This window comes from Bipolaris maydis (assembly GCF_028858645.1).
Source record: "Bipolaris maydis strain C4 unplaced genomic scaffold PSV08scaffold_18, whole genome shotgun sequence".
Taxonomy (NCBI): Eukaryota; Fungi; Ascomycota; class Dothideomycetes; order Pleosporales; family Pleosporaceae; genus Bipolaris; species Bipolaris maydis.
The window spans coordinates 249,415-274,033 of record NW_027093874.1 but is presented as its reverse complement, the minus strand read 5'-3'; the positions used below and the strand labels follow the sequence as shown (position 1 = coordinate 274,033).

The 24,619-nt window shown below is 52.4% G+C and overlaps 9 protein-coding genes across 9 annotated transcripts; 6 read left to right on the top strand and 3 right to left on the bottom strand.

The window, feature by feature from the left end:
• Positions 1–2,891: 2,891 nt before the first annotated feature.
• PSV08DRAFT_341477 (Thi4 family-domain-containing protein) lies at positions 2,892–4,558 on the top strand. The gene is made up of 4 exons (XM_014220390.2): positions 2,892–2,927; positions 2,984–2,998; positions 3,282–3,971; positions 4,024–4,558. The coding sequence occupies exons 3-4, from the start codon at positions 3,308–3,310 to the stop codon at positions 4,371–4,373; spliced, it is 1,014 nt and encodes a 337-aa protein (XP_014075865.1). The 5' UTR covers positions 2,892–2,927; positions 2,984–2,998; positions 3,282–3,307; the 3' UTR covers positions 4,374–4,558.
• A 364-nt stretch (positions 4,559–4,922) lies between these two features.
• Positions 4,923–8,707, top strand: PSV08DRAFT_232718 (clasp N terminal-domain-containing protein; the record flags this gene model as incomplete). Its single annotated transcript, XM_014220389.1, has 3 exons — positions 4,923–5,378; positions 5,447–5,565; positions 5,623–8,707. The coding sequence occupies 3 exons, from the start codon at positions 4,923–4,925 to the stop codon at positions 8,705–8,707; spliced, it is 3,660 nt and encodes a 1,219-aa protein (XP_014075864.1).
• Positions 8,708–10,729: 2,022 nt separating this feature from the next.
• PSV08DRAFT_366622 (uncharacterized protein) lies at positions 10,730–12,557 on the bottom strand. Its single transcript, XM_014220388.2, has 3 exons — positions 12,202–12,557; positions 11,303–12,151; positions 10,730–11,237 (listed from the first exon to the last, which is right to left on the bottom strand). The coding sequence occupies exons 1-3, from the start codon at positions 12,464–12,466 to the stop codon at positions 10,909–10,911; spliced, it is 1,443 nt and encodes a 480-aa protein (XP_014075863.1). The 5' UTR covers positions 12,467–12,557; the 3' UTR covers positions 10,730–10,908.
• Positions 12,558–13,060: 503 nt separating this feature from the next.
• PSV08DRAFT_341438 (uncharacterized protein) lies at positions 13,061–13,838 on the top strand. The gene has a single exon (XM_014220387.2). It carries the CDS (start codon positions 13,096–13,098, stop codon positions 13,669–13,671), a length of 576 nt encoding a protein of 191 aa, XP_014075862.1. The 5' UTR covers positions 13,061–13,095; the 3' UTR covers positions 13,672–13,838.
• Positions 13,839–13,881: 43 nt separating this feature from the next.
• PSV08DRAFT_21208 (Sac2 family-domain-containing protein) lies at positions 13,882–16,070 on the bottom strand. Its single transcript, XM_014220386.2, has 2 exons — positions 15,520–16,070; positions 13,882–15,470 (listed from the first exon to the last, which is right to left on the bottom strand). Exons 1-2 carry the CDS (start codon positions 15,998–16,000, stop codon positions 13,915–13,917), a joined length of 2,037 nt encoding a protein of 678 aa, XP_014075861.1. The 5' UTR covers positions 16,001–16,070; the 3' UTR covers positions 13,882–13,914.
• Positions 16,071–16,829: 759 nt separating this feature from the next.
• Positions 16,830–17,927, top strand: PSV08DRAFT_341387 (eukaryotic translation initiation factor 5A). Its single transcript, XM_014220384.2, has 4 exons — positions 16,830–16,926; positions 17,064–17,330; positions 17,383–17,515; positions 17,569–17,927. Exons 1-4 carry the CDS (start codon positions 16,906–16,908, stop codon positions 17,631–17,633), a joined length of 486 nt encoding a protein of 161 aa, XP_014075859.1. The 5' UTR covers positions 16,830–16,905; the 3' UTR covers positions 17,634–17,927.
• Positions 17,928–18,200: 273 nt separating this feature from the next.
• Positions 18,201–19,908, top strand: PSV08DRAFT_382926 (uncharacterized protein; the record flags this gene model as incomplete). Its single annotated transcript, XM_066093414.1, has 2 exons — positions 18,201–19,800; positions 19,886–19,908. 2 exons carry the CDS (start codon positions 18,201–18,203, stop codon positions 19,906–19,908), a joined length of 1,623 nt encoding a protein of 540 aa, XP_065947955.1.
• Positions 19,909–20,200: 292 nt separating this feature from the next.
• On the top strand, positions 20,201–21,038 carry PSV08DRAFT_405926 (ubiquitin-related domain-containing protein; the record flags this gene model as incomplete). Its single annotated transcript, XM_066093725.1, has 4 exons — positions 20,201–20,222; positions 20,276–20,323; positions 20,430–20,689; positions 20,758–21,038. The coding sequence occupies 4 exons, from the start codon at positions 20,201–20,203 to the stop codon at positions 20,812–20,814; spliced, it is 387 nt and encodes a 128-aa protein (XP_065947954.1). The 3' UTR covers positions 20,815–21,038.
• Positions 21,039–21,859: 821 nt separating this feature from the next.
• Positions 21,860–24,035, bottom strand: PSV08DRAFT_366616 (uncharacterized protein). The gene is made up of 2 exons (XM_014220381.2): positions 22,367–24,035; positions 21,860–22,302 (listed from the first exon to the last, which is right to left on the bottom strand). The coding sequence occupies exons 1-2, from the start codon at positions 23,906–23,908 to the stop codon at positions 22,273–22,275; spliced, it is 1,572 nt and encodes a 523-aa protein (XP_014075856.1). The 5' UTR covers positions 23,909–24,035; the 3' UTR covers positions 21,860–22,272.
• Positions 24,036–24,619: the final 584 nt, after the last annotated feature.

Below are 24,619 nucleotides of genomic sequence, written 5' to 3'. Positions count from 1 at the left end.
CCCAAGAGCGTTGTCAGGTTGGTGGTGGGCAGCGTCGCAGAATGGGCAGCGGCTTGGTCGGCGGCGGCGACAACGGCAGGGTCACAGACACCGGCAGGGCGAGTGGGAGTGGGCAGCGAGTGAACGGCCTCTGTGCGCGACGAGGGTATTCGACGACAGCTGCACATCCGTCCCCCTCTGGCGTGCTATGTGTGTGGAGGGAGGCCCTGGGCCATGAGCAGAGCCAATGAGCGGGACCAGCCTCGACCGCCGGTGCGCCCTGACCTGGGCAGGGTCTAGGAGAGAGATACGCGGCAGCATCCATGCCCGCAGTGCCGCAGTGTCCAGATGCACGCTACGCTCTGCATATGTCCTGCACACCGGCCCTCGGGAGCCCGCATCATCTTGTGCAGACATGGCAAAGGAGCGGTGGTGGTTGATGGCGAGCCGCCGGATGCTGGGTGCGGCTGTGGCTGTGGCTGTGGCTGTGGCTGTGGCTGCTGCATGTGGCTGCCATGCGGTGTGGCAGTTGGCTGTGGCAGTTGGGCATGTGCTGTCTACGCTGTCTGCTGGACTCGACCGTGTCTGTCCTCTCTCCTCTGCCCAGCACACGGCCTGACAACAGACAGCGAGCGAGGGCCAGGCGGGCATTTCTCATCACGGCATGCGCACATTGCCCCACGCTACGCTAGCAGAGCATTACGAGGGCGCAAAGGCGTAGAGGCCCTGCCAAGACACACGCCATCGCAGATCGCCAGCTCCTTCGCCTCTCGTAACCCGCGCCAATGCCATGCCGACCCGCCTAGATTGCAACCGCTCTCACACCGTCTATTCTGGAGACATTAGACTACCTCTGCACACACACCCACTCCAAGGGGATACACATGAACACGTAATATATGCAACCGCTGCTGCCCCGGTGGCGTCCAACATGGATGGTGCCATCCTCCTGCCAAAGCACCGCACCGTATTGCACTGCACTGCACTGCACAGCACAGAACACCAACATCGAGCACAGCGCAGCCGTGGGCCATCAGCATCACGAGTCGGACAGGGCCTCGAACAAGCATCGTCATTGCTAATCACCGCCCATTGCTTCCTCCTCCCAGCCTCCTGTCCTCCCAGCCTCGTCATACGTACATGTCTGTCACCCTACCGACGCTGCTCTGTGTTTCCATGTCTGTGTCTGTGTTCGTGTCTGTGTCTACTACAGTAGCATGCCATGATGCAGGTACCCATCGGCCTTCCCAACCCAACCAGATGCCCAATGGCCCAGTACCACCATGCAGAGCCGTTTGTACCATCCGCTCGTTCCAGCGCCTCTGCCTGCCAAAGTGCGCCCACCCGAGCACAATAACGGTAACCTCACAAGATTGAAGGACCCATACTACTATCCACCCTTGTACCACCTGCATCCGCACCCTTCCACCCCACCACACCCTGCCCAAACCCACCCAAAGCCCTCACATAGCCTCGATATCAGACCCATCTTGACTGCTGTTCTTGCAACGTTGCGCTATTATCTGCGGAAATTATTTGCCCTGTCGGTACTCACTCATTTGCGCGCGTCCCGGATCCTGAAACAAACGGGAATAACGACACCAACACGGACACGTTTCATCCAGCCGAACGGTCCCTGCTGATCTGCCCTGTCCCAAGAGTCAGCTTCAGACCGCGATTTGCGCTCAGCCAACAACATCCCTCTACCACCTGGCACCACCAAGCACACTGTCACACACGCATACGCACAAGGCCCGCATACCATGTCTCTGGACCCCAATGCCGCACTGCTGTCTCAGTAGCACGCCACCCAACTCCCAGCCTGTTTGAACATCCACCATGCATGCATGCTTGCCCTTGTCCTGGTAGTAGCATTCGTGTTTGTTGCTAGCCTCGACTAGTCATGGCCCTCCATTCTCACCTCATGTCTCTCTGCCTGTACCCCTGCCCCACGCACATTCTCGATCGATGCCAAAAATGCCGGGCCCGTAGTAATTACCAAACCTTATTCACGAGCCCCGGATTGTGGATGACTGATCCTCTCTCTTGGTCGTGACGTAGGGGCTGATCGACTACTCACAGATCTGGCCCTTGTGTCAGTTATGCCAGGCTGACGGGACTTCCAAGCACTCACATTGTATCACCGCTTCTCCTGACCGTCCACCCCCCACCAGAGGCTTCGGCCAACTTTCCCAGGTTCAAATGCATCTCCATTACCAACCCATATCTGGCGTATACTTTGGAGTTTGATGATTTGATGCCACGGTATACTCAAAATGCCGCTCTTGAGCCCTTGATGATGGAGTGCGAGCCCAAACAAGATGCTGGAAATGGTCTTTACTAATCAGGAAATTTGTCTATTATTATCATTACAACAGGCATGGCGACCAAATCTCCGTCTGCATGCCGCTGCTGCTGCTGCTGCTATTGCTGCCATCATCCAGGTTTCATTTCAAAACTTTACTGACATTCTGCAAACATTCGCCTCCGTGCTCAATACTTACCCTGTTCGCACAAGGCCACAAGCGGCATGCACATGTCCCAAACGGTACCAACGCGTGGGGCACTAACATCGTCGTGCCATGGCCCGGTTGTTCTTTCCGTCAATCGTTTGCTCAGAGTTGTGTCCAGTCAGTGTTGGGTCTTTAGCGCAAACGTCCGGCCACGGCATGCTCTCCTCGCAAATCACATCGTCCGCGGTGCTCACTCAATACTCCCAAAACGGCAAGTACAGTGGGGTCTGACGCATTACACAACCCGCACAGCCAGAGCCAGAGCTATTACCCCGCCCCAACGGCTGATGAAGGAGATTCGTACATGGCCAGGTGGGGGTCTTGAAATATTTAACCACCTGTTCAACCCATTCTTCTTCGTCTTGCTCTTTTCCCCCTTCACAACGCCTCGAACCATCTGTGGAATCAATTCCAATTCCAACCAATTCATCATTCGTACTCATCCACCTGCTCCAACCTGTGCCCTAGAGTCAGAACTGACCATCATCCAGATACTCGAACCTCAAGTATGGCTGCCACAGTGCAGGCTGTGCTCCGCACGCGCGTCTTGTCCTCAAGTCACCTAGGTACTTTCTACAGCTAAGTATACTGCATGAGCCGGTGTTCGTCTCTAGCCATGCCCATCTTGACTACCTGCTGTGCATCTCCACTCTGGTTTCAAGCTGAGCATGGCTGGGTTCGTTCTGAGATTATACGGTTTCGAACTTGATCAGGATAATACCTGCGTAAAGGATCATGCACTGCTCTGCTCTGTCTCTACCCCTGTAGAACAGACCTAACGGACTGCAGGTTTCGACCCCTGAACACCTTCCGTCATGTCTCCTCCTGCTGCCCTGTACGAAAGGCCCGCTGCCGTTGACGGCAACGGTATTATCAAAGACCTGAATCTGAAAAAGGACCTTGCCGTCAAGGATGTTGCTGCTGTTGGTGGCAGCCAGGCCAAGACTGTTGCTGAGCTCGAGAACAACTGGGACAAATTCACCTTTGCCCCCATCCGCGAGTCGCAAGTCTCTCGTGCCATGACCCGCCGGTACTTCAATGACCTCGACGCCTATGCCGAGTCCGACGTGGTCATTGTTGGCGCTGGCTCATGTGGTCTCTCCACTGCCTTCACGCTCGCCACCAAGCGCCCCGATCTCAAGATTGCCATTGTCGAGGCTGGCGTTGCTCCTGGTGGAGGAGCGTGGCTTGGTGGCCAGCTCTTCAGTGCCATGGTCATGCGCAAGCCTGCCGAGCTCTTCTTGAACGAGCTTGGTGTGCCATACGAGGACGAGGGCGACTTTGTCGTGGTCAAGCATGCTGCCCTCTTCACATCCACCTTGCTGTCCAAGGTTCTGCAGTTTCCCAACGTCAAGCTGTTCAACGCTACGACCGTTGAGGATCTCATCACTCGTCCTGCACCTACCGCTAATGACCCCAATGCAGTTCGCATTGCTGGTGTAGTCACCAACTGGACGCTCGTCTCGATGCATCACGACGGTACGTTGAGCATTACTCTCTCCGCAACCTACACTGACAAACATTTCTACAGACCAGTCTTGCATGGATCCCAATACCATCAACGCCCCACTTGTCATCTCCACGACGGGTCACGACGGCCCCTTTGGTGCCTTCTCTGTTAAGCGCCTTGTCTCGATGCAGCAACTCGACAAGCTTGGCGGCATGCGCGGACTGGATATGCGCACCGCTGAGGATGCCATTGTCAAGCGCACCCGTGAGATTGTGCCCGGCCTGATTGTTGGCGGCATGGAATTGAGTGAGGTTGATGGTGCCAACCGGATGGGCCCTACCTTTGGTGCCATGGCTCTTAGCGGAGTCAAGGCTGCTGAAGAGGCCATGAATGTGTGGGAGGCGAGGCAGGCTCAGAACCTCGAGTCTTAGAAGGGCGTACTGTTGTTGAATGGGCCCGATGCAGGCTGTTAGTCTCGGGAGCGAGGATGGAAGCCATTGGCTCGCCAAGTGCCATGTGTAGCCGTGGGCATTGTTGACATTGTTGATAAATAACAAAGGAATGTGACGTTAAAGGCCGCACGCTTGACTGGATTCGTAACATGGATGTTTCTTGTAATCGCTTTCTCGGTCTGACGTGGCAAGCCCGCGGGACGGAAGACTCTGATCGGCGTGGGCTGTGTTTGTTAGAGATGTGATGCGCAAGAGCAAGCACACGTGGAGAGTGCTTTGAACCGGTCAAGTAAAGGGCCCATTGTCCATCTCGAAGATTCCAAGGGTGGATCGGCCATGAGGGGAGGGGCGCTGGAGGCGCCAGGATTGTGCATTAGGAGGGCGCACGGGTTGCTGAGCGACTGGCTTAGCGCGAACGCAACTACGGCAGTACCGTGCGGGCCATAAACAACGCTCACAACACATTCAACCCCCGCCTCTCACAGTATAGGATCAATCTCCCCCCAACGGGCCCTTTTTGTGCCCATCATGGAGAAAGAGACGTCGGATCTGCTCAAGGCCCTCCAGAAGCCCTCGACAGACGTCCAATCCCGTCTGACGCTCTTCAACACCCTCAAGTCGAGCATCAAACACAACAGAGTCCCTGAGAACTGCCAGGCCCCAATCTTCGAGTGCATCCGCATCGCCTGTACCGCCGCCACCTCCGCCGCCCTCGTCTCGACAGGCTTCTCGACACTGAGCCACTTCATCAAGCGGCTGCAGCTACAAAAGGACACACACATTCTCACCTCGCAATCCTCGGTCCTATGTTCCATTCTCGCCGACAAGCTGGGCGATGCGCGCGAGAGCCATCGCATCGCCGCCTCGCAAATCCTCGCTGATTTGCATTACCTGTTTCCCGCAGAGATTGATGCGCTCATCCACGATGCCGTCAAGAGCACCAACCCGCGCGCCAAGGAGGCGTCTATGGCTTGGGTAGTAAAGGTGGGCTTTCTTTGCGGCCGACGCGCATGGGGTCCAGAATGACAAGTCTAATGTTACCGTGACGACAGATGAACAAGACCGAAGGCCTGCCCTTTAAGAGTTACTCTAACCAGCTCGTCGCAAATCTCGAAGATGCCGATGCTGGCGTGCGCGACACGGCCAAGAAGGCCGTTGTTGACCTCTTTGGGTATGTGCGGTTGGGCTCGTAGCAATGGGTCGCGGAACTTGACTGATAGATTGGCAGACATGCACCAGAACACGCCAAAGCGAATTTGAAGAAGCAGCTCGTTGCTATGAACGTCCGAAAAGCCATCGCCACCTACATCACAACACACCTCGACGACACCGCCACGACAAAGGACGCAGACGTAGCTCCACAGCTCCCATCGCAACAAACACAGCCCCAACCCCAACCGGCTTCTTTTTCACGCAGTATTTCTGCGAAGCGAGCGGAGCAATTGCAGCCTGACGTGGGTTTAGCAGACAGCTATGCGTCCGAACTACCGCCGCCTGCCGAGGTCGTCGTTATGGACCCTATTCACATCTATACACAGCGCGAGCTCGACGACATCTTCCGCGACATGGCGCCTTGGTACGAGGGAAAAGAAAGCGAGGCCAACTGGTTAGCGCGAGACAAGAATTGTACCAAGCTGAGGCGCATTTTGAAGGGTAACGCGCCGCACGAATTTCACGGAGTTTTTGTTGCTGGTATCAAATCACTTCTCGATGGCATCCTGAAGGTTGCAAACTCCCTCCGAACAACAATGTCAACCAATGGCTGCCTGCTGGTTCAAGAGCTTGCCAAGACGCTTGGTTCCGCCATTGATCCCTGGTCCGAGATTCTGTTGCAGTGTTTCGTGAAGATGTGTGCTGCCACTAAGAACATCGCTGCGCAGAACGGAAACGTCACCGTGGATACCATTTTCCAAAACGTCTCATATAGCAGTCGTCTGCTCCAACATGTTCTTTTCGCCTCGCAGGACAAGAACGTTCAACCAAGAACGTTTTCTGCCACTTGGATCAAAACCTTAATTCGGAGGCACACATCGCACATTGAGCATTCTGGCGGAATGGATACATTGGACACCATAATCAAAAAGGGAGTCACGGACGCTAACCCCAAGGTGCGCGAGGCTTATCGAAGCGCATATTGGACATTTGCCTTGGTATGGCCTCAGAGGGCCGAGAGGATGCTTGACACATTTGAGAAGCGTGAAAGGAGTGCTCTCGAGAAGGACCCCAACAATCCAAACAGCTCACTCGCCTCTTCACAGGCCAGCTCAGCATCCTTTTCAAAATCTGTCGGCCCCGGTACCTCGCGAAGTGCTCTGAAAGAGAAGATTGCTGAGCAGAGGAGAGCCAAATTGGCCGCCGCAAAGAACATGCCCGAGCGACCCAACTCTGCTGCTGCAACTTATGCTGCACCAGCAAAACCGCAGCCTAGCAAACCAACAGCCGCAAGGACGATTTCCAACCTCTCTGCACCATCTTCTGGGCCAGCACGACCTCCCTCAGCCATGTCCGGCGAGTCGACGAAATCAGCGCTGAAGAACTCTACAGGTACCGGCTCGCTGATGTCAGGGACAGTACGCCGTCCAATTCGCCCTCCTCGACCTGAGCTGAACAGGCCGGCGACAGCCGACCCATATGCTGTTCGGCGACCAGGCAAGTCAACTCCTAACATGACACCAGAAAAGACGCCAGCTACATCGACTATAAAGAAGTCAACCACGTCGAAAAGCACTGCCCGGCCACGATCGCAGACTCACAACAGCCCAACTGTCAGCCCCGCTCGGCCCAAGTCAAGAATTGGTCAACCTGTCGCACACAGCAAAACTCTTAGCGGAGGCTCCCGTCATGGAAGTCCAGCTGCAAGCCCTGCGAAGGACGAGGAATCGACCACAAGAAAGCCGTGGGTAAGGTCACAAAGCCATCACGATTCGGGCGCTAGCCCATTCAGACACAGGAATGGACTTGGTGCAAGTGCAGCTGTAGACAACGAGGCGATTGACTTGGGCGACGATGACAACTTCACAATGGTCATTCCAGATCTAGCGAAACCTGCAGCACAGCCCACGCAGCGCACACCGCCGAAGCCTAGAGTTTCTGCAGGCCGATTGCCAGTGCCGAGCCCCCGTGCATCAATGCTAAGGAGTCCAAAGTCTATGGGCCACCTCGAGGCCGCCAGCTTACGCTCATCTACACGAAGTCTAAGTACGAGAACGCCAGATCGATCAGGTACTCGAGGAACCGACGCTGGTGATGAGGTCCGGGTGTATGAAGATCCATTTGTTGGCGAGGAGCCGGCGCGCATGGCAAATGAATCAGAGAAACTTGTTCTGGAAGAGCTACCCATCAACGAGAAGAGCAATGAGCGTCGACACAGCAGCGGAAGCGTATCAAGCGGTATCATGATGGGGAACGACAATGACGAGCGCCCACGCGGTCACCACAAGACGAATAGTACGGGAAGCATTTTGCAGACAGAAAGCTACGACACGGCCAATGCTGAAGTGCTTAAGAACCGACAGCTACTGGCGAGTGGTATCAGGAAGATCGAGGGTCGCACAGTCGAAGCCCACATGTTTCGACGCATGCAGGACATGGTCAAGTCGAATCAGGAAATTTGGGGGCCCAATGACGAAAACTTTGGCAAGCTACTCGTGGCTTGTCTCGACTTCCTCGAGGCACCAGTTCATGAGTTGAAGGCACCCCAGATAAAGGCTGTCAACTTGAAGGTACAGGCGCTAGCGACGATCCGTGCGTTGCTCTCTCTATACCGCAAGGAGACCTCGCGGTACTCTGCCCGTGTGCTTCGAACCATTTTACAGACGAAGGCACAGTATGAGAACACTTCGCATATGGCCATGGATCTCGAAGTCACGGCAGACGAGATTGTCAAGTATGGCCACACATTGGACTGCCTAGAAACCGTCCTTTCCCTCATCGAAGACTTGTCCGCCTCGACGCCATCATCCTCACCAAGCTCCAAGTCCTCAGTATGCTCGCTCCCCGGTCAAACACCCACCCGCACGATAACCATGTCGCTCAGCACGCTCGCATCACTCGTACAGATCAGCGGCGAGAAGAACCTTGCCTTGTCACCCGAACAGACTGCCCGCCTCGGCAGACTAGCCGTCCGCTGCATGGACGACCAAGACGCCGACGTCCGCAAAGCCGATATTGAATTCTGCGTTGCCCTCCACCAGCGCATTAACGGCTCAGATGCTGCAAAAGAAGACGGCGGGTTCTGGAAAGTCGTTGCTGGGGCACGAGAGCAACATCTCAACTTGCTTACTTACTACCTTGCTAAGAAGAGCAGGACGTAAGGTGCGGGGGGCTCGAGTCCTTCTTCTTTTCCACCTCTGTGTGAAAGGGAAAAGTACCACTGGTGTCTTTTTTTTGTCTTCGTGGTCGTCATCACCCTGCATTTCACTGCCTGGGAGGAGAAGTGTTTTTTTTTTCTTTCTCTCTCTTCTTCCTCTTTTGCCAAGGGGTATACATAGGGTAGGGGGGAGGGCGCTTTTGAGCGGGTTCATGGAGACAGGGTTTGGGACGGAGGCACTTGGGACAGGGGTTTTTTTTAGTAGAAATCTTGAACTTGAGTGGTTGATTCTCTCTCCCTCTCTCTCTGTCTCTCACGTGTCGGGTGGTTTTGTTATAGTACACACCATTCTGGGTGGGCTTTATCATGGAACTAGGGGATGAGGGGAACTGTTTGTGCTTCTACGCTATGGAAGGGGAATTGGCTCCGGCCTTTCGGGAACAATTTTTGTGAAACAAAATTTTGGGATTTATTAGAACTAGTCATACAGATATTCGAATCAGCAACCACGCATATCGTCACACGCCAGCAGCGTCCACACGAACGACAAGCCTGCGACGCCTTGCTCGTACCCGGCCGTAAACACCCAGCTCTCGACCAAAGAACCACAGGATCAACCCCATCCACGCCTTGCTCTCTTTATTCCACAACCTGTCGAAAAACTCCCTCTGCTCAATCGTCGGTTCTGTGGCGTTGATAGCCTCGTTGATGAGGTCGATTTCACCACTGAGCCAACGGCGAGTGTCCTCCGATAGTCCTGACCCGCGTTCGAGCATGATACGCGTGCCTGCCAAGTAGATCGCGCAAGCGTTGACGTTATCCACATACGCGTACTTATCCACGATACGGATACTGGTCAGATCCCCAGGCATGGCATAGTCTGGCCGAAGAACACGCAGCTCGTGCAGCCCATCCGGTATCCAGCGGCTAAGTTCGTGTTCAACGTTGCGAGATGGCTGGCGAAAGAAAGCTGGTATAGCCTTTGGAGCTGCGGTGGTAATCTTGATTGGTTGTTGGTGTCGTAAATTCAGCTCGTCGCGGGGAAATACTCGCGACAGTGGCCACGAAACGAAGCTCGACATGGTAGTGAGGGGAGTCGAGATTGAGTTGTGATGGATTTGTGCCTTTGATGAGATACGATATGGCGAATATATGGGCACAGGAGCGCTTTGCGCAATGTGTTCTTATTGCAACCATAGTTCATTGTCTCATCGCAACCGTAGTTCGCTGTTCTGCTGCCTTCGTCGCAACCGCAGTTCGCTGGGCTGCTGCCTTCGTCGTAACCGCATTTTGGTTATCGTACCCAATGGAGATTTGTCTATTTGACATATACCCGTTGAGAGGCGTATTTTGGTAGTAATACCAACCCGTTTTTCAGGGTTCAACAGGGTCTCGCAGAGGTCCACCCGAATCCTTTTATTACGTACTTTGACTGTAAAGCCAATTTTTTTGATACCCGATTCTGGCAGGTTGGGGTGTGGCCTGCCATTCTTTTCTGAGATAATTGATCTGATACGCTATATAGCAAACAGAGGGAAAAAATTCAAGCGATGGAAGGGGAAAGATGTGAGGGGGGGGCGGGTCATTGGGTTTCATCTTCTTCTCTTCTTTCTTCTTTCTTTCCCCTCACTGTCTTCTGTCGCCTTTTCTTCTTCTTCTTCTTCTTCTTCTTCTTCTTCTTCTTCTTCTTCTTCTTCTTCTTTTCCCCCCCTTTTCTTCCTTTCTTCCCGGTAAACAGGCGTTATTCGGAGGAGAAAAGAAAAAAGTAGTTGCGTCACTCTGGTAGTTGTCGCAAGGTCCATCTTCTGTTCTTCTTTTTTATACTTCGTTGTTTTTTTTAGAACACAGCATGGGAAATCTTTATGGTATGGATATTTAATTCAAACTTTTTTTCTTAATTTCCTTTCAGCAGGTATGTCTTCCTTCGTTATTGTTTTGCAATCGCCATTGGCTTTTTTTTCTTGTTTGTTTGCGTAGGGCAATGTGCGGGTAGGGTTGATAGGTACATATAGTAGTTTTTTTTAATCAATGGAAAAAATTGGAAAATGCATTTTCAATCGGATCCTTGTTGGCAGGATGGCAGGATGATACTTGTAGATATGCTAACAGACAAAGGAAAGTAACAATTTTACATTCAGCCCAAGTTTGGTATACACTGAATGGGTAATTGAACATGTCCAAAAAAGAAAAGGTTGAGCAAAACTTTTATGTAGTAGCATCGACATCGTATTCAACATCAGTCCTGATGACGTACTTTGCGCCCTCAACCACACCCGTACCTTCATGTAGCAGTGCACCCTGAGCCTCACCATGTGGAAACACAGCAACACTACCCATGATAGGTTTGACGGGGTAAGCATTGATCACACCCTCTTTTACACTCGGTATGAAGAACGTCGTTTCACCACCCTTGAACTCGTCATTGAGGTAGATGAGAAAGGTGAAGAGGGAGGACTGGCGGGCATCGGGCGGCGAGGCATCGTATTGGTATTTGTCTGTTACAGGATCGATGCCTGAAGGTGGCCATGCACCATCTGAACAACAGAAAAAAGATCAGTGGATCATTCTGGAAACTTGCAAAAGTTACGGCTGAACGTACCGATATGACAGCGATACTCTGCACCTGGCACATATCGATATACCCTGAAGCGGCGGTTGATACCTCGAACCTTCTTGCCTGCTACACTGTCTGGCACAAACGACTTTACTCGATCCCAGAGCTTGTCGTGGAAGGCTTGATCGACGATCCAGTAAAAGTTGTGGGCCAGCACACTGGTATCTTCACCCTGTGGGCGCATCGGGGCGTCGGGTATGAATTCCATTGTCTCTCCGGCGGCGATAATTGCAGAACATTCGTCGGGGGAGAGCACATCCTTGATCAGACGGAGGTTAGGCACAATAGGATGCTTGAAGCATTCTGTCTCAGGTCCTTTGCCTAGCAGGACAGTATCGTCTTGCGAGGCGTACAGAATGGCAGGATGGAGATTGGGTGGTTTGCGCTGAAGTCCCTCGGTAATCTCGATGATGCGGAAGTGTTGTTTGAGATCTGAAGGACATGAGGCGAAGATGGACTTGTCTTCAACGCTACTCCGTACCTGGCGCGTGGGCTTGCTGGTACTTCGCAAGTCCCATGTTTCTTGTAGCGAGATACCTGCAGGTGCATCTGCACCGTTAGTTGTCACATCTGTTGGGCCTGTGACGCGGAGTATGGAGTCGAGGACTTGGATGAGTTGGTCATTGTCAGCATTAGCACCTACGACTCTGTGATTCGGCACTTGCACGTGAATGCTGAGTCCAGATACAACATCCAAAGTGCGCACCCAGCGGCAAAGAGCACCCAGTGTTGGCGTCTCTTTCCTGATGCGCATCTCGGCCAGCAAGACGAGAGCATCTCTGTACTTGGAGTCTGTGAGCGCCCCAGATATCCGCGCAGTAAGATTGCTGCCGTCTATGATGTTGCTTAGCCTTTACCATTGGAGCAAGCCACCTTAGACGTACCAGCTGAGTTTAGGCCAGTAGTGCATGCCTGACGGAAGTCAAATACAGCAGTCCTCAGATGTTTGCATGCCTTTGACTTGATCAGGAGAGGATGCTCGGCAAGGGCCCTAAGGGTATCCACGGCAACTTCAATCTCCTCTGGCGAGATGACCGAATGAACGGAAGCTGGCTCAAGTGGGCTTGCCTCGTGGGGTGGACTGGGAATGCCATTTGCCTGTTTCTTGACGGCATTGGAGTGCGCCGTGGTCCGCTTGCGCTTTGCCATTCTGTATACTCAAAGTGGAAACTTGGAAGAGTCTGAGATCAGTGTAGATTACTGCAAACGAGATCGATTCTGTCGAGCCTGTAGCAGGGAGGTGGCCATCGCCTCTGCGTTAAGGCCGAAATGTCCGGGTGGCAAGTAGTCGAATTCTTCGGTCCGTGCCACTGGCGGGGCCTGGCCTGGTGGGCGGGAATGTCCACTCGCATCGTGCCCCTCCACCACCATTGCACAAAGCGCTCTGCCAACTTTCCAAAATGGTCGCGCGAAGCGATATCAACGTCACCTAATACGCTTCTAGACACTTCTAATGCGGCGGAATCTTGTTCAACCCCTGGACAATGGCCTTGGTCCAATGGCTACCGATGCTTCGGCAAGGTTACCAGCGACCAGCTCATGGCGCTAACGACTCGAGGCCGAGTATCACGGTAACACATTAGCGCGTCGGGTTGCGGAGATCCAACCAACCAGTGGATCATTGCGTCGCAGAATCTAGGTATTAGCGGGTGGTGGGGAGATCTCTTCTGAGATGGTTGGCAGATAAGTATAGCCTCCGCTGTTCCCCTTCTGCCACCTTCTCTCCCCAATTTCTCTCTCTTCATCACATACACCAAATATATCTCTACGTCTCCACAATGTCTGCTTCCCTCACCTTCTACGATGCCACCGTCCCGGTGATGTGTGGCATCTCCAAGAGCGCCATTGGCTTCCTCACCGCCGCCAAAGAGGAGCTCTCGAAGGAAAACGCTAACCTGCCATCCGAGAGCGACGTGCTTAACGCCCAACTCGGCGACATGCTGCCTTTCCGCATGCAACCCATTATCCTCTCCAAGTTCCAACTCGTGGGAATCCAGACCCTTAAGCTCGCCGAGTCCGCTACCGCACCAAACCTGGACCCCTCTACCTTTTCCTCTTTCGACGATGTCATCAGCTTCTTCAAGCAGCTCCTCGCCGTCCTTGAGGCCGTTGACGCAAATGCGTACAACGAGAGCGCCGAAAAGGGCGTCGATGTCGAAATTGGCCCCAAGACGCTACACATGAGCACTCTGAAGAGCTTCACAAACGACTTTGTCGTTCCCAACAGCTACTTCCATCTCAACGCCATGTACATGATACTGAGGAGCAAGGGTTTCAGCCTGGGCAAGTCTATATACATTGGTGGTTTCATGTCTGAGCAGTCGATCAAGGACTGGGCACCACTGAGGGCTTAGCTTAGCAAGAAATAAAAACAAAAACAAGGGAAGGATGATTGGAATGGATACATGGATCGAAATGGTTACATGGCGAGGAACACGTTGTCGCGCTTTTGTGTGGACAGGAGCCTAGAGAAAACCGAGTAGAGACCAGCATATCACCAATAGACTTGTACTACCAATTCACGACATGTCACTGCTTATATCCATGTTGTGAAACGTCAAACAAGACTGCTTACATCATCCATTGCATGGTCGGATTCACTTGTCAAAAGAATCCCTAAGTCTCTCAAACCGCTCCCTCATCTCCTCCCCAAGCTTGCCCTCCACATCCGCAAGAATCGTACACACCAGACTGTAATTGTTGCAGAGGAACCTGTCCTTTTTTCTAGCATCGCTTATCCCTTTGCTTAGCTTAGTGAGGTAAGATTCGTATTCGCTCCTCAGTCGTCCCACGGACACACTGACAGGCTCATCGTCACCTGCTTCTGACGAGAGCGCCAGTATGCCTTGGAGTAGATTTGCAAACTTTTGTGTAAGGGGCGTCGGCGCCGTCGAGGCTGCGCTGGAGGAGCCGGAAGATAGCAGAGCTGCGCCTGTGGAGGGTCGACCGGGTAGCGAGGTGGTGATTTTCTGGAGCGAAGTACAGTGCATGTCCAGGACCTGCTGGAAGCGTGGCCATAGCAACATGTTTGTTGCGTTGATGTAGCCTTCGACTGTTGGCACTTTTCTCCGCTGTAGCTCAAAGGCAAAGTGCTGGTTGAGGCGCACGCAGAGGAGGATACCGAGGGTGTCGGTGGTCGATTCCACGAGTGACTTTGTAACTGCCTGTCCTACTGCTAGTGTGGGATCGAAGATGGAGTTGAAGGTCCTCGAGATGGCGTGGAAGTTTTGTGCAGGAGCAAAGTATGTGGAAACAAAGGTGTATTCAAAGCAAGCGTTGTCGATGAGGGCAAGATTAAAGCTGCGGAAAGGGACTTCGAGATAGTGAGGAGACTTTTCGTCTTCAGCAACGTTTGCTGGCAGAGCATTGGCCGAAGAGCTTTTCAACGCATCGCGTCGTCGTCCAAGTGAAAAGGCGTCGTAGGATGTGGGTGCGCTTCGCGATTGACCGAGTAGCGTGCCGCTTCTTCTGGCGCTTGGGTCTTCGCCCAAGATGTCATATCTGTCCATGGCATGCACTTTGATCTTCTCAAGTGCTGTTCTGTAGCGCGTGAAATGATTGAGATAGTACCAACGCATTGTGTGTATGTATGCTTGGGCAATCTGCTGCGCAAGCTCTGCGTGGTGTCTTGCGAGAAAGGCGTACAAGTCTTTGAATTTCAAGAATGCCTGCTGCTGGATGACTTGTGCGTTGATAGATGGGGAGCGGATGGCCTTGATCTGCGCCACTATGTAGTCTCGTACTCGCTCGACGGCGCGATGGATGAGGTCGTCTAGCAAAGGTTTGACGTCCTTGACAGCCATCAAGTCGGGATTCTCTTGGGCTTTATCACGGATCGTCTTGGAGCGTTTTTCGACTTCTGCAAGGGCACGCACAAAGCCTTCGTCAACAGGTCCTTCAGCAATCTTGCGCACAACAGCCGGGGAGATGCTGATGTCTTCTACAGCGGGCCCCAGTAGCTTCTCAACCACCTTGCGATTTTCCAGCTTCGTGTTGAGCGCAATCGATCGGTTCTGGAGAGACTCTATCTCGGCAGACACGGCTTCGAGATCAGACTGGAAGTGTGTAAGGTTGGCTTCGACCGACTTGAGCACTTCATCACATGCCAATATAGACTTGTGTAGGTCTTCAAACGTGTCTTTGTCCTTGTCATCTGGAGGCACAATGAGCAAAGACTTGCGATGCAGAACAACAACACGTACATTCTTCAACTGACTGTGCGCTATATGTATGTACAGAAGTAGGTGGCTGTCGCTCAGCAGGCTTGTCAGCGACGAAGTCTTGCAGGCTCAGGCCCTGGAAATCAACATGCTCGTCCAACTGTTCTGGCTTCCCAGGCACATCCCCGGCACCATGTCCGTTTGTTGTCGGCCCATTGCGCGGTGGCCCTCCCATGATAGCCTCGAGTACGTGTATGGGATCGGGGACGTTTGGCGGCGCGCCGCCTGTCTGTCGCCTGCGTAGTCCACCATTGGGCAGGCGCTCAGATAGCGGCAAGCTCGCGGTGGAGGTATTAGGGGATACGAGCTGCGTCAGCGAGGAGGAGCGGGGGGTTAGGCCAGGCCTCACGGGCTGGGCCGAGACTGGATAGCCTCTTCGGGGAGCTGGTGAACGGGAGTCGCGACGTGGAGGAGGCGTGCCAGTGGGTGTCGAGTACTGAGAGAGCCTATCCAGGCCCCACATGGCGATGTGGCAAGTAAGAGCAGTGCAACAGCAACAGGCGCACTAAAGAATTCAATTCAACACGAACAGGTAATGGTGGTGGTGGATGTAGTATGGTAGTCGTTGGAGTAGTCGGGGCTTGGCGCTGCTAGAGCTTCCGCCCCTGGCCACTGAGATAGTACAGTGTCAAGAGTGGCTGCACGCAGTGTCTAGAACAAGAACACCTCTGGGGATTGGAAAATTAATGATGTTGCTGTTGCCATACGCTGTCGGCAGCCGCCTTGATCTCTTTGCTGACGAGGTACAATTATAGGGCGGTGGCAGATTGACTACTGTCCTGTCGGAATACTGGTGGTGTTAGTAGTAGTAGTATTCGACAAAGTACGCTCACGCGGTAGACTTGATGTCGACCCCACTTGCTATGTATGTATGCATGCCCAACAGCGTAGAGGGAGGGAAAGAAAGAGGGCCTACGCAAGTATCGGAAGTAACCAAGATAGAGGGAAGAAAAGCAGTATCAAAGATGGGGGGGTTAAGTAGATGTGCACCAACAAGACACGGCCATGGTATTTTGACAGGCGCGCGCTTCTTTGGGTTGCCCACAGGTATAGGCAGGCAAGGTATGCTAGTAATGCCTACTAGAAGACAAGGGGCACACTAGACACAGGGTGAAAAATACGACGATTCGACGGCGGAAAGGAAAGCCTCCCACGCGCCCCTCCCGACAAGGCTGGCATCTCGGCCACTGGTCTGTGCGTGGCGTTAGCGTCTGTCCAAAATCAAAAATGCACACAAACGCTGGCTGGCTTCTCTCTCCCATCCCCATTAAAGTACCGCCGCCCACTCCCTACTGCTTCTCGCCCAGCAGTCCGACTTGAGCCTCTTCCTTCTTCCTCACCCGTCGCTTTCAACTCTCATTCATCACCATGGCCGACAACGACGCGCAGGTACGTTTTCTTCAGACTTGAACCCCGCATGTGCTCTCTTTACCCCACCTTGGTCGACCATCGTCGCCGCTTGCGCCTCGCCCTGTCTCACCCTCGTGCGCTGCCACTCCCTCTCGCATACTAATGGCCTGCTATAGCATGAGCACACCTTCGATAGCGCCGATGCCGGTGCCTCCAAGACGTTCCCCATGCAGTGCTCTGCTTTGAGGAAGAACGGCTTCGTCTGCATCAAGAACCGCCCCTGCAAGATCGTCGACATGAGCACCTCCAAGACGGGAAAGCACGGCCACGCAAAGGTCCACTTGGTCGCCATTGACCTCTTCACTGGCAAGAAGCTCGAAGAACTGTGCCCTTCCACCCACAACATGGACGTCCCCAACGTTACGCGTCGCGAGTACCAGCTCGTAAGTAGCCCCGCACGTCTTGCGACTACCCCTCGCCTAACAACACACACAGCTCGACGTTACTGACGACGGTTTCCTTTCCCTCATGACCGACGACGGCGCTACCAAGGACGACGTCAAGGTTCCCGATGGTGAGGTTGGCGACAAGATCACCAAGCTGTTCACTGAGGAAGGCAAGGACACTAGTGAGTTACACCTTGGAAGCCGATGCCAACATTTTATACTAACCAGTCACCAGACGTCATTGTCCTTACTGCCATGGGTGAGGAGGCTGCCATTGACGCCAAGGAGGCTCCCAAATAAATGATGGGTTGGTTTTGTAGACTGTTTGGCAGGATGCGAAGCGCAGAATGCGAACAGCTTACGGATGGGGCTGCAACACTCTTTGCATGCATTGTGCAAAGTTGCACCCTTATGGCAAACGAAGCATTCTCCTCGGCGATTTGCGCCGGGCGACCCGTGCTGGACGTTCTTCGGACGGATTTGGTTTCTTTGAATTGCCATGTATGGGAAACGTATCATGAATCATTTCCCTGTCTCCAAATATCACTTATGCTTATGGCAATGAATAAAAGGTGATGCTGTTATGGCAAATGTCGAACCCCTCATTGGCTGCGAAGGGAATTTTCGTTTTCGCGCTAATCAACAGCGACCTTCTACTTTCTCAAAGTCGCCACTCACCACAACGTGCAACTTTAAACATATGGTGTCCGTGCCAATACTAACCTTCACATGTCAACTCGAGCTAGACTGCAAATATAGCAGTATTTTTTTGGCTAGGCAGCGCATCTTGTCTATTGCCGACAGCGCCTAGTGCATCGGCGTTAGTCAGTTCGATTAGCCCGAGATAGACAAAACTACTTTATCCCTATGGCAATAAAAGGTCCCGTGTGCGGCATCGACAACTGCCGGTCAAGACGCTATGAAGAAGGCGAGGATGCACATCTTTATTGCCAGAACGGACATCAGCAAGCCGGTGTAGTACACGGGCAAGACGACGACGACTACAGAACAGCCTCCCGGACAGTCACACGCAAAAAGAGAGAGGTGGAAGAAGATGACAGGACAACCAGCAAGATTCCCAAAGGCACACAGGCTTTTGATCTTTACTTGAAGTGTCTGCAGCTCATATTGCGCCACCAAATATGGTTCCTGGTGCAACATAAAGGACTGCCTGCAGAACTCGAAACGGTCGTTTACGACCTCTGGGCATTACGTATCGCTCAGCTCGAAAACAGAATCGCCTCCAACGAAAATTCAAATGCGGATTCGCAGCCCCAATCACAGACTTTCAGCACTCTAGAGAGCGAAGATGATGTCACGGATACTGAGAAAAGTCATATCCATGGCGTAAAGAGAAAACGAGGCAAGGTCCTGTCTACTGCTCCGAATCTCAACGATTGTCTCTTACTGTGCTATCTTGGTATCAAAACATTGAGATTACCCATCACGCCGGGCGATATTCACGCATGGGTCACGGATAACAAGTTGCCTTATTGGAGAGCTATTAAGTTGGTGCCACTTCCTATGAGAGACCGGCTACTACCTGTGTATCGCGCGGTCCTCGACCCAAGTGCACCATTCACCTACACACGATTCTACAGACTGCTGACAGATCTGCAAATAAGTTACGATGCAGATCACGGAATCATATGGCCGTCCCTGAACGTTCCTTTACTCTTGTTTCGCTACCTCAAAGAGCTCGCTTTGCCATTGGAACTGTATGGTACAACGAGGCGTCTAGCAGAATTGCTAAGTTATGATTTCGCCCCACACTACGACAACAAGAAACGAATGGGCATACGATACATTGCCGAAGCGCAGCTAGCTAGCTGCCTTATCGTATCCACCAAGCTGTTATGTCCGTTCAGTCCAGAACAGCTTTACTGGAAGTTTGCGGCGGGAAAGACTGTGGCGGTGATAAATTGGGATGTTTGGTGCAAAGAGATGAGCGGTATTGACGACAAACAAACAGACGCTGGGCGCTTCACCACCGAAGACATGGTGAAGCTACAAAACAAAGACGTATTCTCCATGGGATCCGAAGATATGGACCGGTATCTTGACTTCTATGCGGATGCATTTCTGGATGATGCAGCAATTCAACGCACAAAGCACACAGACTATTTCCGGGATGCACTTTTTGAAATGTTTCCCATAGAAAAGGAGGCCAAACACCCGACAAAGAGCTCCTATCAAAAGCTGTCCCTGCATCAAGAATTAGATGTTGTCAAGTCAGTCCATAGTATGATGGCAACAGTGCCAAATACGGAAGATGAAAGTGGGCAGGTTTTGAGGGCTGGACAAGCGTATCCGATTTGGGAGACACAAGAAGATCTCCCTGAAGCGGCAAATGTATTCTACGAGAAGATTGGAAGACTAGCGGGATTGCCGATGGATATGCTGTTGCTAGCAGTAAGATTTACGGAGGCGAGGGTGGAGCAGTGGAGAAGGCAACAGGAGAAAAACAGTCAGCAGAATTGAGATGATTCGTAGAGTATTCTAATCAAACCATCAAATATTTTGCCCTTGATGTTACGTTTCCCTACTGACAGGTTGCGTTTGCAATGAGACGTAGTGTGGATTAACATGTCCGTGACATGAATACAACGAGGCACAATGACTGAGTCCGATACCTATGAGAGTTTTATTAAAAAAATAACAAGTTCAAACTAGAGATGCAGATAATTCCATGTGTTGGTGTTCCTCTTGGTGTCCGATGAAAGAGAGCGCACGTGAGGGGCAAGCCTGAGCGCTAGTCTCTGAGACGTTAGACCCCAACGCTCGGACGCCCACACTGCCAATTCGTCTTCCACTTCGCCTCGCTCAATCGACGAACTTCGACACCAAGATCCAGCAACACCGCAAACATGCAGATCTTCGTGAAGACCCGTACGTCGCATTATCGCTATATACTTACTGCGATTATACTAATGTCTCCATAGTGACGGGCAAGACAATTACCCTCGAGGTGGAGTCCTCTGACACCATCGGTACGCATGTCCTCGATCGATAAGACGACCGCAGCGCAACGCATCGCATGCAACGCTCGCAGAGACGTTAGCTTGGAAGGGAACTTGGACTGACAAGCATGGACAGACAATGTCAAGGCCAAGATCCAGGACAAGGAGGGCATTCCCCCGGACCAGCAGCGCTTGATCTTCGCCGGAAAGCAACTCGAGGATGGCCGTACTCTTGCCGACTACAACATCCAGAAGGAGTCAACACTCCACTTGGTCCTCCGTCTCCGTGGTGGTATCATTGAGCCCTCGCTCAAGGCTCTTGCCTCCAAGTACAACTGCGACAAGATGATCTGCCGCAAGTGCTACGCACGTCTACCACCGAGGGCTGTCAACTGCGTACGTTTGCCTCGTCTTCTTTGAGGATCCTATATTTAACGTGGGACAACTCGGCTAACGACCCACAGCGCAAGAAGAAGTGCGGTCACACCAACCAGCTCCGCCCCAAGAAGAAGCTCAAATAGACGATTCGCTTATATTGGCGTCTGGCGAAGAGAGTATCGGGCACGGTGGAAACGAATTGCAACGATTGCATGCGATGGATATGAGGGCAAGGTCACTACTACTTTCGCGGCACTTGCCACCCTCCGTGGCGGCGTGCTGGTCTTATCTCGGATGTGAGACTGGACTAAGGGAACTGGGCATGTAGAGTGAAATCGATCAAATTCAAACACCCACCCAACAGCTTCGAATCTTTCCGTCCCCTCGGCATGTCCCTGGAACTCATTCAACGCGATGATTGCACCAGTGCATCGTTTGGCTGGATGCCATTAAGGTCACGTGAAGACGTGTAATGCTCGCTCACTGATTACGTCATTGATTGAGATTTCACAAAACCTGACGTTGGAAGTGTGCAATCTGTCCAGGCAAGCATCAGCGTGACGCATGTTATTAATTTTGCTGCTGTGCAGTCATGGCCAATGTAGTAGAGGGACTAAAAAGAGGACTAATGAGGAGCTGAGTACTAAGCGATAGTGTGGTTGTGGAGGGATGTACCGATGAACATGAGATGCAAAGAGTCGTGAGAGGAATGGAAATCACAATTAAAATGGATTTAATGTTTGCACAGCTTTGCTACACAAACGAGGTAACAAATCTAGCTAACATAGTAGGGGCCGACAAAACTATCCATTTTTTTTTTGCAACTGATAATCTGCTCGTACTGTACTAAACGACATGGCAAACAAAGAACTCTTACACACTCAAACAGAGAAGAGAGAGATAAAAAACAAAAAAAAGTACTCATGCAAAAGGATGAAAGAAAACCCCAGAAAAAGGCGGGGCCCTGGAACGTTGGGAGAGCAAAACAAAAACAAGAAAACAAGAAAACAAAAGCACTCAGCCAGCAGGAAAAAAAACGAATTTGCCCCTCATTCTAAGCATACCTGTCATAGCTTGTGTAGTCGTGTGTATTGACAGATGTACACTCCAATCTGTCATGAGAGATAACAACCCACACCAAAGAGCTCCTGACCGATCGCGAGGATGAAAAACATGTTGTAGATATGGAGAAAAAAAAAGGGAAAAAAGGTATACTGGTGTTGAACACATCTGATTTTATCCGCCGTGAAACCACCAACAAATAATCAACATGATCGTCAGATTGCAGGGAGAGAGGACGATGCATGTCAAACAAGAAAAGGGGGATGGGTAAACAAACTCAAAGACTCCGACATACAACGGGAAGAGCGGGTAAAATGGTATCGTAACGCCTCGCTATGCAGTTTACTAAAACAAGTATGAAGTTTAAAAATGTTATGGGCAGCGTAAGTGCGTATGGTGTCCATTATGTCTCCCCGGAACATTCGGGTTTACATGATGATGACAGGGATCGGCGCCACAAAAGCACAAGAAGTGGGGATAGATGACTGGTGAGTACGTCATGAAATATTGAGAAACAAGCGGTCGTAATGGCGAGCACTTTAGGCACGAGGCTTTTTCCAGTAGTATTGCTATAATCAGTTAGCCACTAATTCAATGACAGCATCCAAGCACACGTGTGAGACTAGTCCATACCTTGTGTGTCTTTCTGACGGATCGCAGACCAGTGCTACGAGTGCCGGCGGTAATAGTCTCTCGCCTCATCTGGTTGGTATCCATCTCGGGAACGTAGTAGAATTCATTTTCGAGGGGCTGACCGGCAGCGTCCTTTCCAGCACGAGGAATTTCACCGACGCAAGGTGTGTCATCCAGGATCTTCTTAAGATCTTGTGCCGTTAGCTGAGGTAGAGGTGTTACTACACCGCCCTCCGCGTCTTTGTCTTCAGTGTTCTTTGTAATGCAAGCCTTCAACTCGGCCGGAAGGTTGCTGTGAATGGCAGATAAAGGCTGGGAATGAATACGAGAGAATGCCAGCTGATTGATGACGTGGTTCCTAATGGGAGACTCCTTGTAGCGGATGGGCTCTGCACAGCGACGTTTGGGAGAAGGCGATATCAACGGTGCACGCATCCGTGGGTTGTTGGGTTGTAAAGGCGTGACTGCGTTGAACGACTCGAGACCGCTAATAAGGTTCTGGCCAAACGGACCAAAAGAGTGTACCACGGGGTCGTTTTCTTCGTCGTTGTCCGAGAAGTCGTCAGCTGCGTAATTAACACTCGCTTTGGGATCGACAGTAGTGCCTGCATCACGCCCGGCCTTTGGGTTTGGAAGAGAAGGCCGGATAAAGGTTTGGTCTGCAGAATTAGGAGTATCGATACTAGGGCTACGTTGGTCGACATCAACATCTTCGAATACCTGGACCTGTCCGGGCAGGCTGTTAGTGCCGATGGCAGCAAAGTTGGGGCGACGGATAGGGCTCTGCGATACAGGCGAGCGTGGAGCTAGAGGAGGGCTGGAGTTGAAGTTTTCGGGGGCACGACGACGGGTGGGCGTGGGCATGCCCTCTTCTTCCGATTCCCACGACATTTTAGAAGCGGGGACAGACGGCCAAGCGATCATGACACGGGTGTCTTGTACATCCAACATGATTGCCGTTTCCGGGTTCTCGGACATGTATGTGTCACCCTTGCTTAGCTCAAAGATGCGGCCCTTGCAGTGAATCTTTGCTCCATTCCAACCCAGGCACTCAACCTCAATGTAGCCCTGTGGGTATAGTGTGCTTGGCGCGTGGTAGGCGGCTTGCACGTGGACACGCGAGATGAGACGGTTGGTAGAGAGCTGGTAGTCGGACGTGTTGGAGCTTCGGCCCATACGCAGGATTTCGCCATCTGCTGGAAGGTCTACAGTGGGTACAGCACCAAGAGGGGTCCGCTCGGAGAGAGCCGAGAAGGTGCGTTCCAGACCCGGCCGGGCATGGCGGGGCGACGACGAAATGATGTTGGTTGACGAGGTAGGCTGTGGAGTTGGGTAGTACTTGAGCTGCTTGGGGAAGGTCGGCGAGTCCTGGTCAAACTTGCGTTTGGTGGGTGATGGGCGTGGGAAGGGTGATGAGGAGAAGGGCCCGTCCTCGCCGAAGGCCGGAAGAAGGGTCGGCGTGGCCTTTCTCACCCGCTCCGGCTGCAATTCAGTCGACTGCAAGGGAGACTGTGCGAGCACTTTGCTGGGGGAGGCGTCCATGTCGTCTGCTCAGCTCCTGGAACGCGAGACAGCGTGTCAACGCCTATATGGGGGCAATATAGACGTGACTAGTCGGAGGCGTGACAGCCGAGAGGGGGTGGTGACGGCGGATGCAGAAGGGGCTGTCGAAGACGCAACGGTAGGCTCGAGGGAGTCTGTGTGAAAGAGAAAAACGAGCCGGTTATGAAGAGAGGAGAAAAGCCATGCAATGACGAGACTAAGCAGTAACGCGGAGAATGGTGCAAGTCGCGACTACCTAAAGCTCGGGCCACGTTCAGCACCAGCCCCCAGCCTCGCAATATGCCTCGTGCATCGTGTTGCCAAAGGCAGAGAGCAATTCGTCTTCTCTTCTGTACGTTTGCAGCACTTGGTTGCTACCGAATTGTGCCACAGAGAGGTATATATATGCGCATGTACGGGTGCATGTACAACGGCCTCGCGAATGTCTCTACAACTTGGTTTGCCTCTGTGCCGGAGCGCCATCCCACTTGTCACTCCACAATTACAGCATGCGAAGCACGCCTGCCGGGACATTTGACACGCACACAATTGCTGCAACGCAACGAAACGAAAAATCAGACACTTCATGCTCACTACAGCAGAGAGGCCGTGGTCCTTGCGCAGGCACCAACACGCACGCGATCGACATGCAGGTAAAAGAAAAAACTCTGTGCAGCATTTGACGCAACTAAACGCGACTGCAAACGCTTG

Excerpts from the sequence above, each read along its gene's own strand:
- PSV08DRAFT_341477 (XM_014220390.2), top strand. The coding sequence starts at position 3,308 with ATGTCTCCTCCTGCTGCCCTGTACGAAAGGCCCGCTGCCGTTGACGGC. Across the intron at positions 3,972-4,023 it reads CGTCTCGATGCATCACGACG|ACCAGTCTTGCATGGATCCC; the intron begins GTACGTTGAGCA and ends ACATTTCTACAG.
- PSV08DRAFT_366622 (XM_014220388.2), bottom strand. The coding sequence starts at position 12,466 with ATGGCAAAGCGCAAGCGGACCACGGCGCACTCCAATGCCGTCAAGAAA. Across the intron at positions 12,152-12,201 it reads TACTGGCCTAAACTCAGCTG|ACGGCAGCAATCTTACTGCG; the intron begins GTACGTCTAAGG and ends GCAACATCATAG. Across the intron at positions 11,238-11,302 it reads AGAGTATCGCTGTCATATCG|ATGGTGCATGGCCACCTTCA; the intron begins GTACGTTCAGCC and ends TCTGTTGTTCAG.
- PSV08DRAFT_341438 (XM_014220387.2), top strand. The coding sequence starts at position 13,096 with ATGTCTGCTTCCCTCACCTTCTACGATGCCACCGTCCCGGTGATGTGT.
- PSV08DRAFT_21208 (XM_014220386.2), bottom strand. The coding sequence starts at position 16,000 with ATGTGGGGCCTGGATAGGCTCTCTCAGTACTCGACACCCACTGGCACG. Across the intron at positions 15,471-15,519 it reads CGCACAGTCAGTTGAAGAAT|ATGACAAGGACAAAGACACG; the intron begins GTACGTGTTGTT and ends TTGTGCCTCCAG.
- PSV08DRAFT_341387 (XM_014220384.2), top strand. The coding sequence starts at position 16,906 with ATGGCCGACAACGACGCGCAG. Across the intron at positions 16,927-17,063 it reads TGGCCGACAACGACGCGCAG|CATGAGCACACCTTCGATAG; the intron begins GTACGTTTTCTT and ends GGCCTGCTATAG. Across the intron at positions 17,331-17,382 it reads CGCGTCGCGAGTACCAGCTC|CTCGACGTTACTGACGACGG; the intron begins GTAAGTAGCCCC and ends CAACACACACAG.
- PSV08DRAFT_366616 (XM_014220381.2), bottom strand. The coding sequence starts at position 23,908 with ATGGACGCCTCCCCCAGCAAAGTGCTCGCACAGTCTCCCTTGCAGTCG. Across the intron at positions 22,303-22,366 it reads CCGTCAGAAAGACACACAAG|CAATACTACTGGAAAAAGCC; the intron begins GTATGGACTAGT and ends AACTGATTATAG.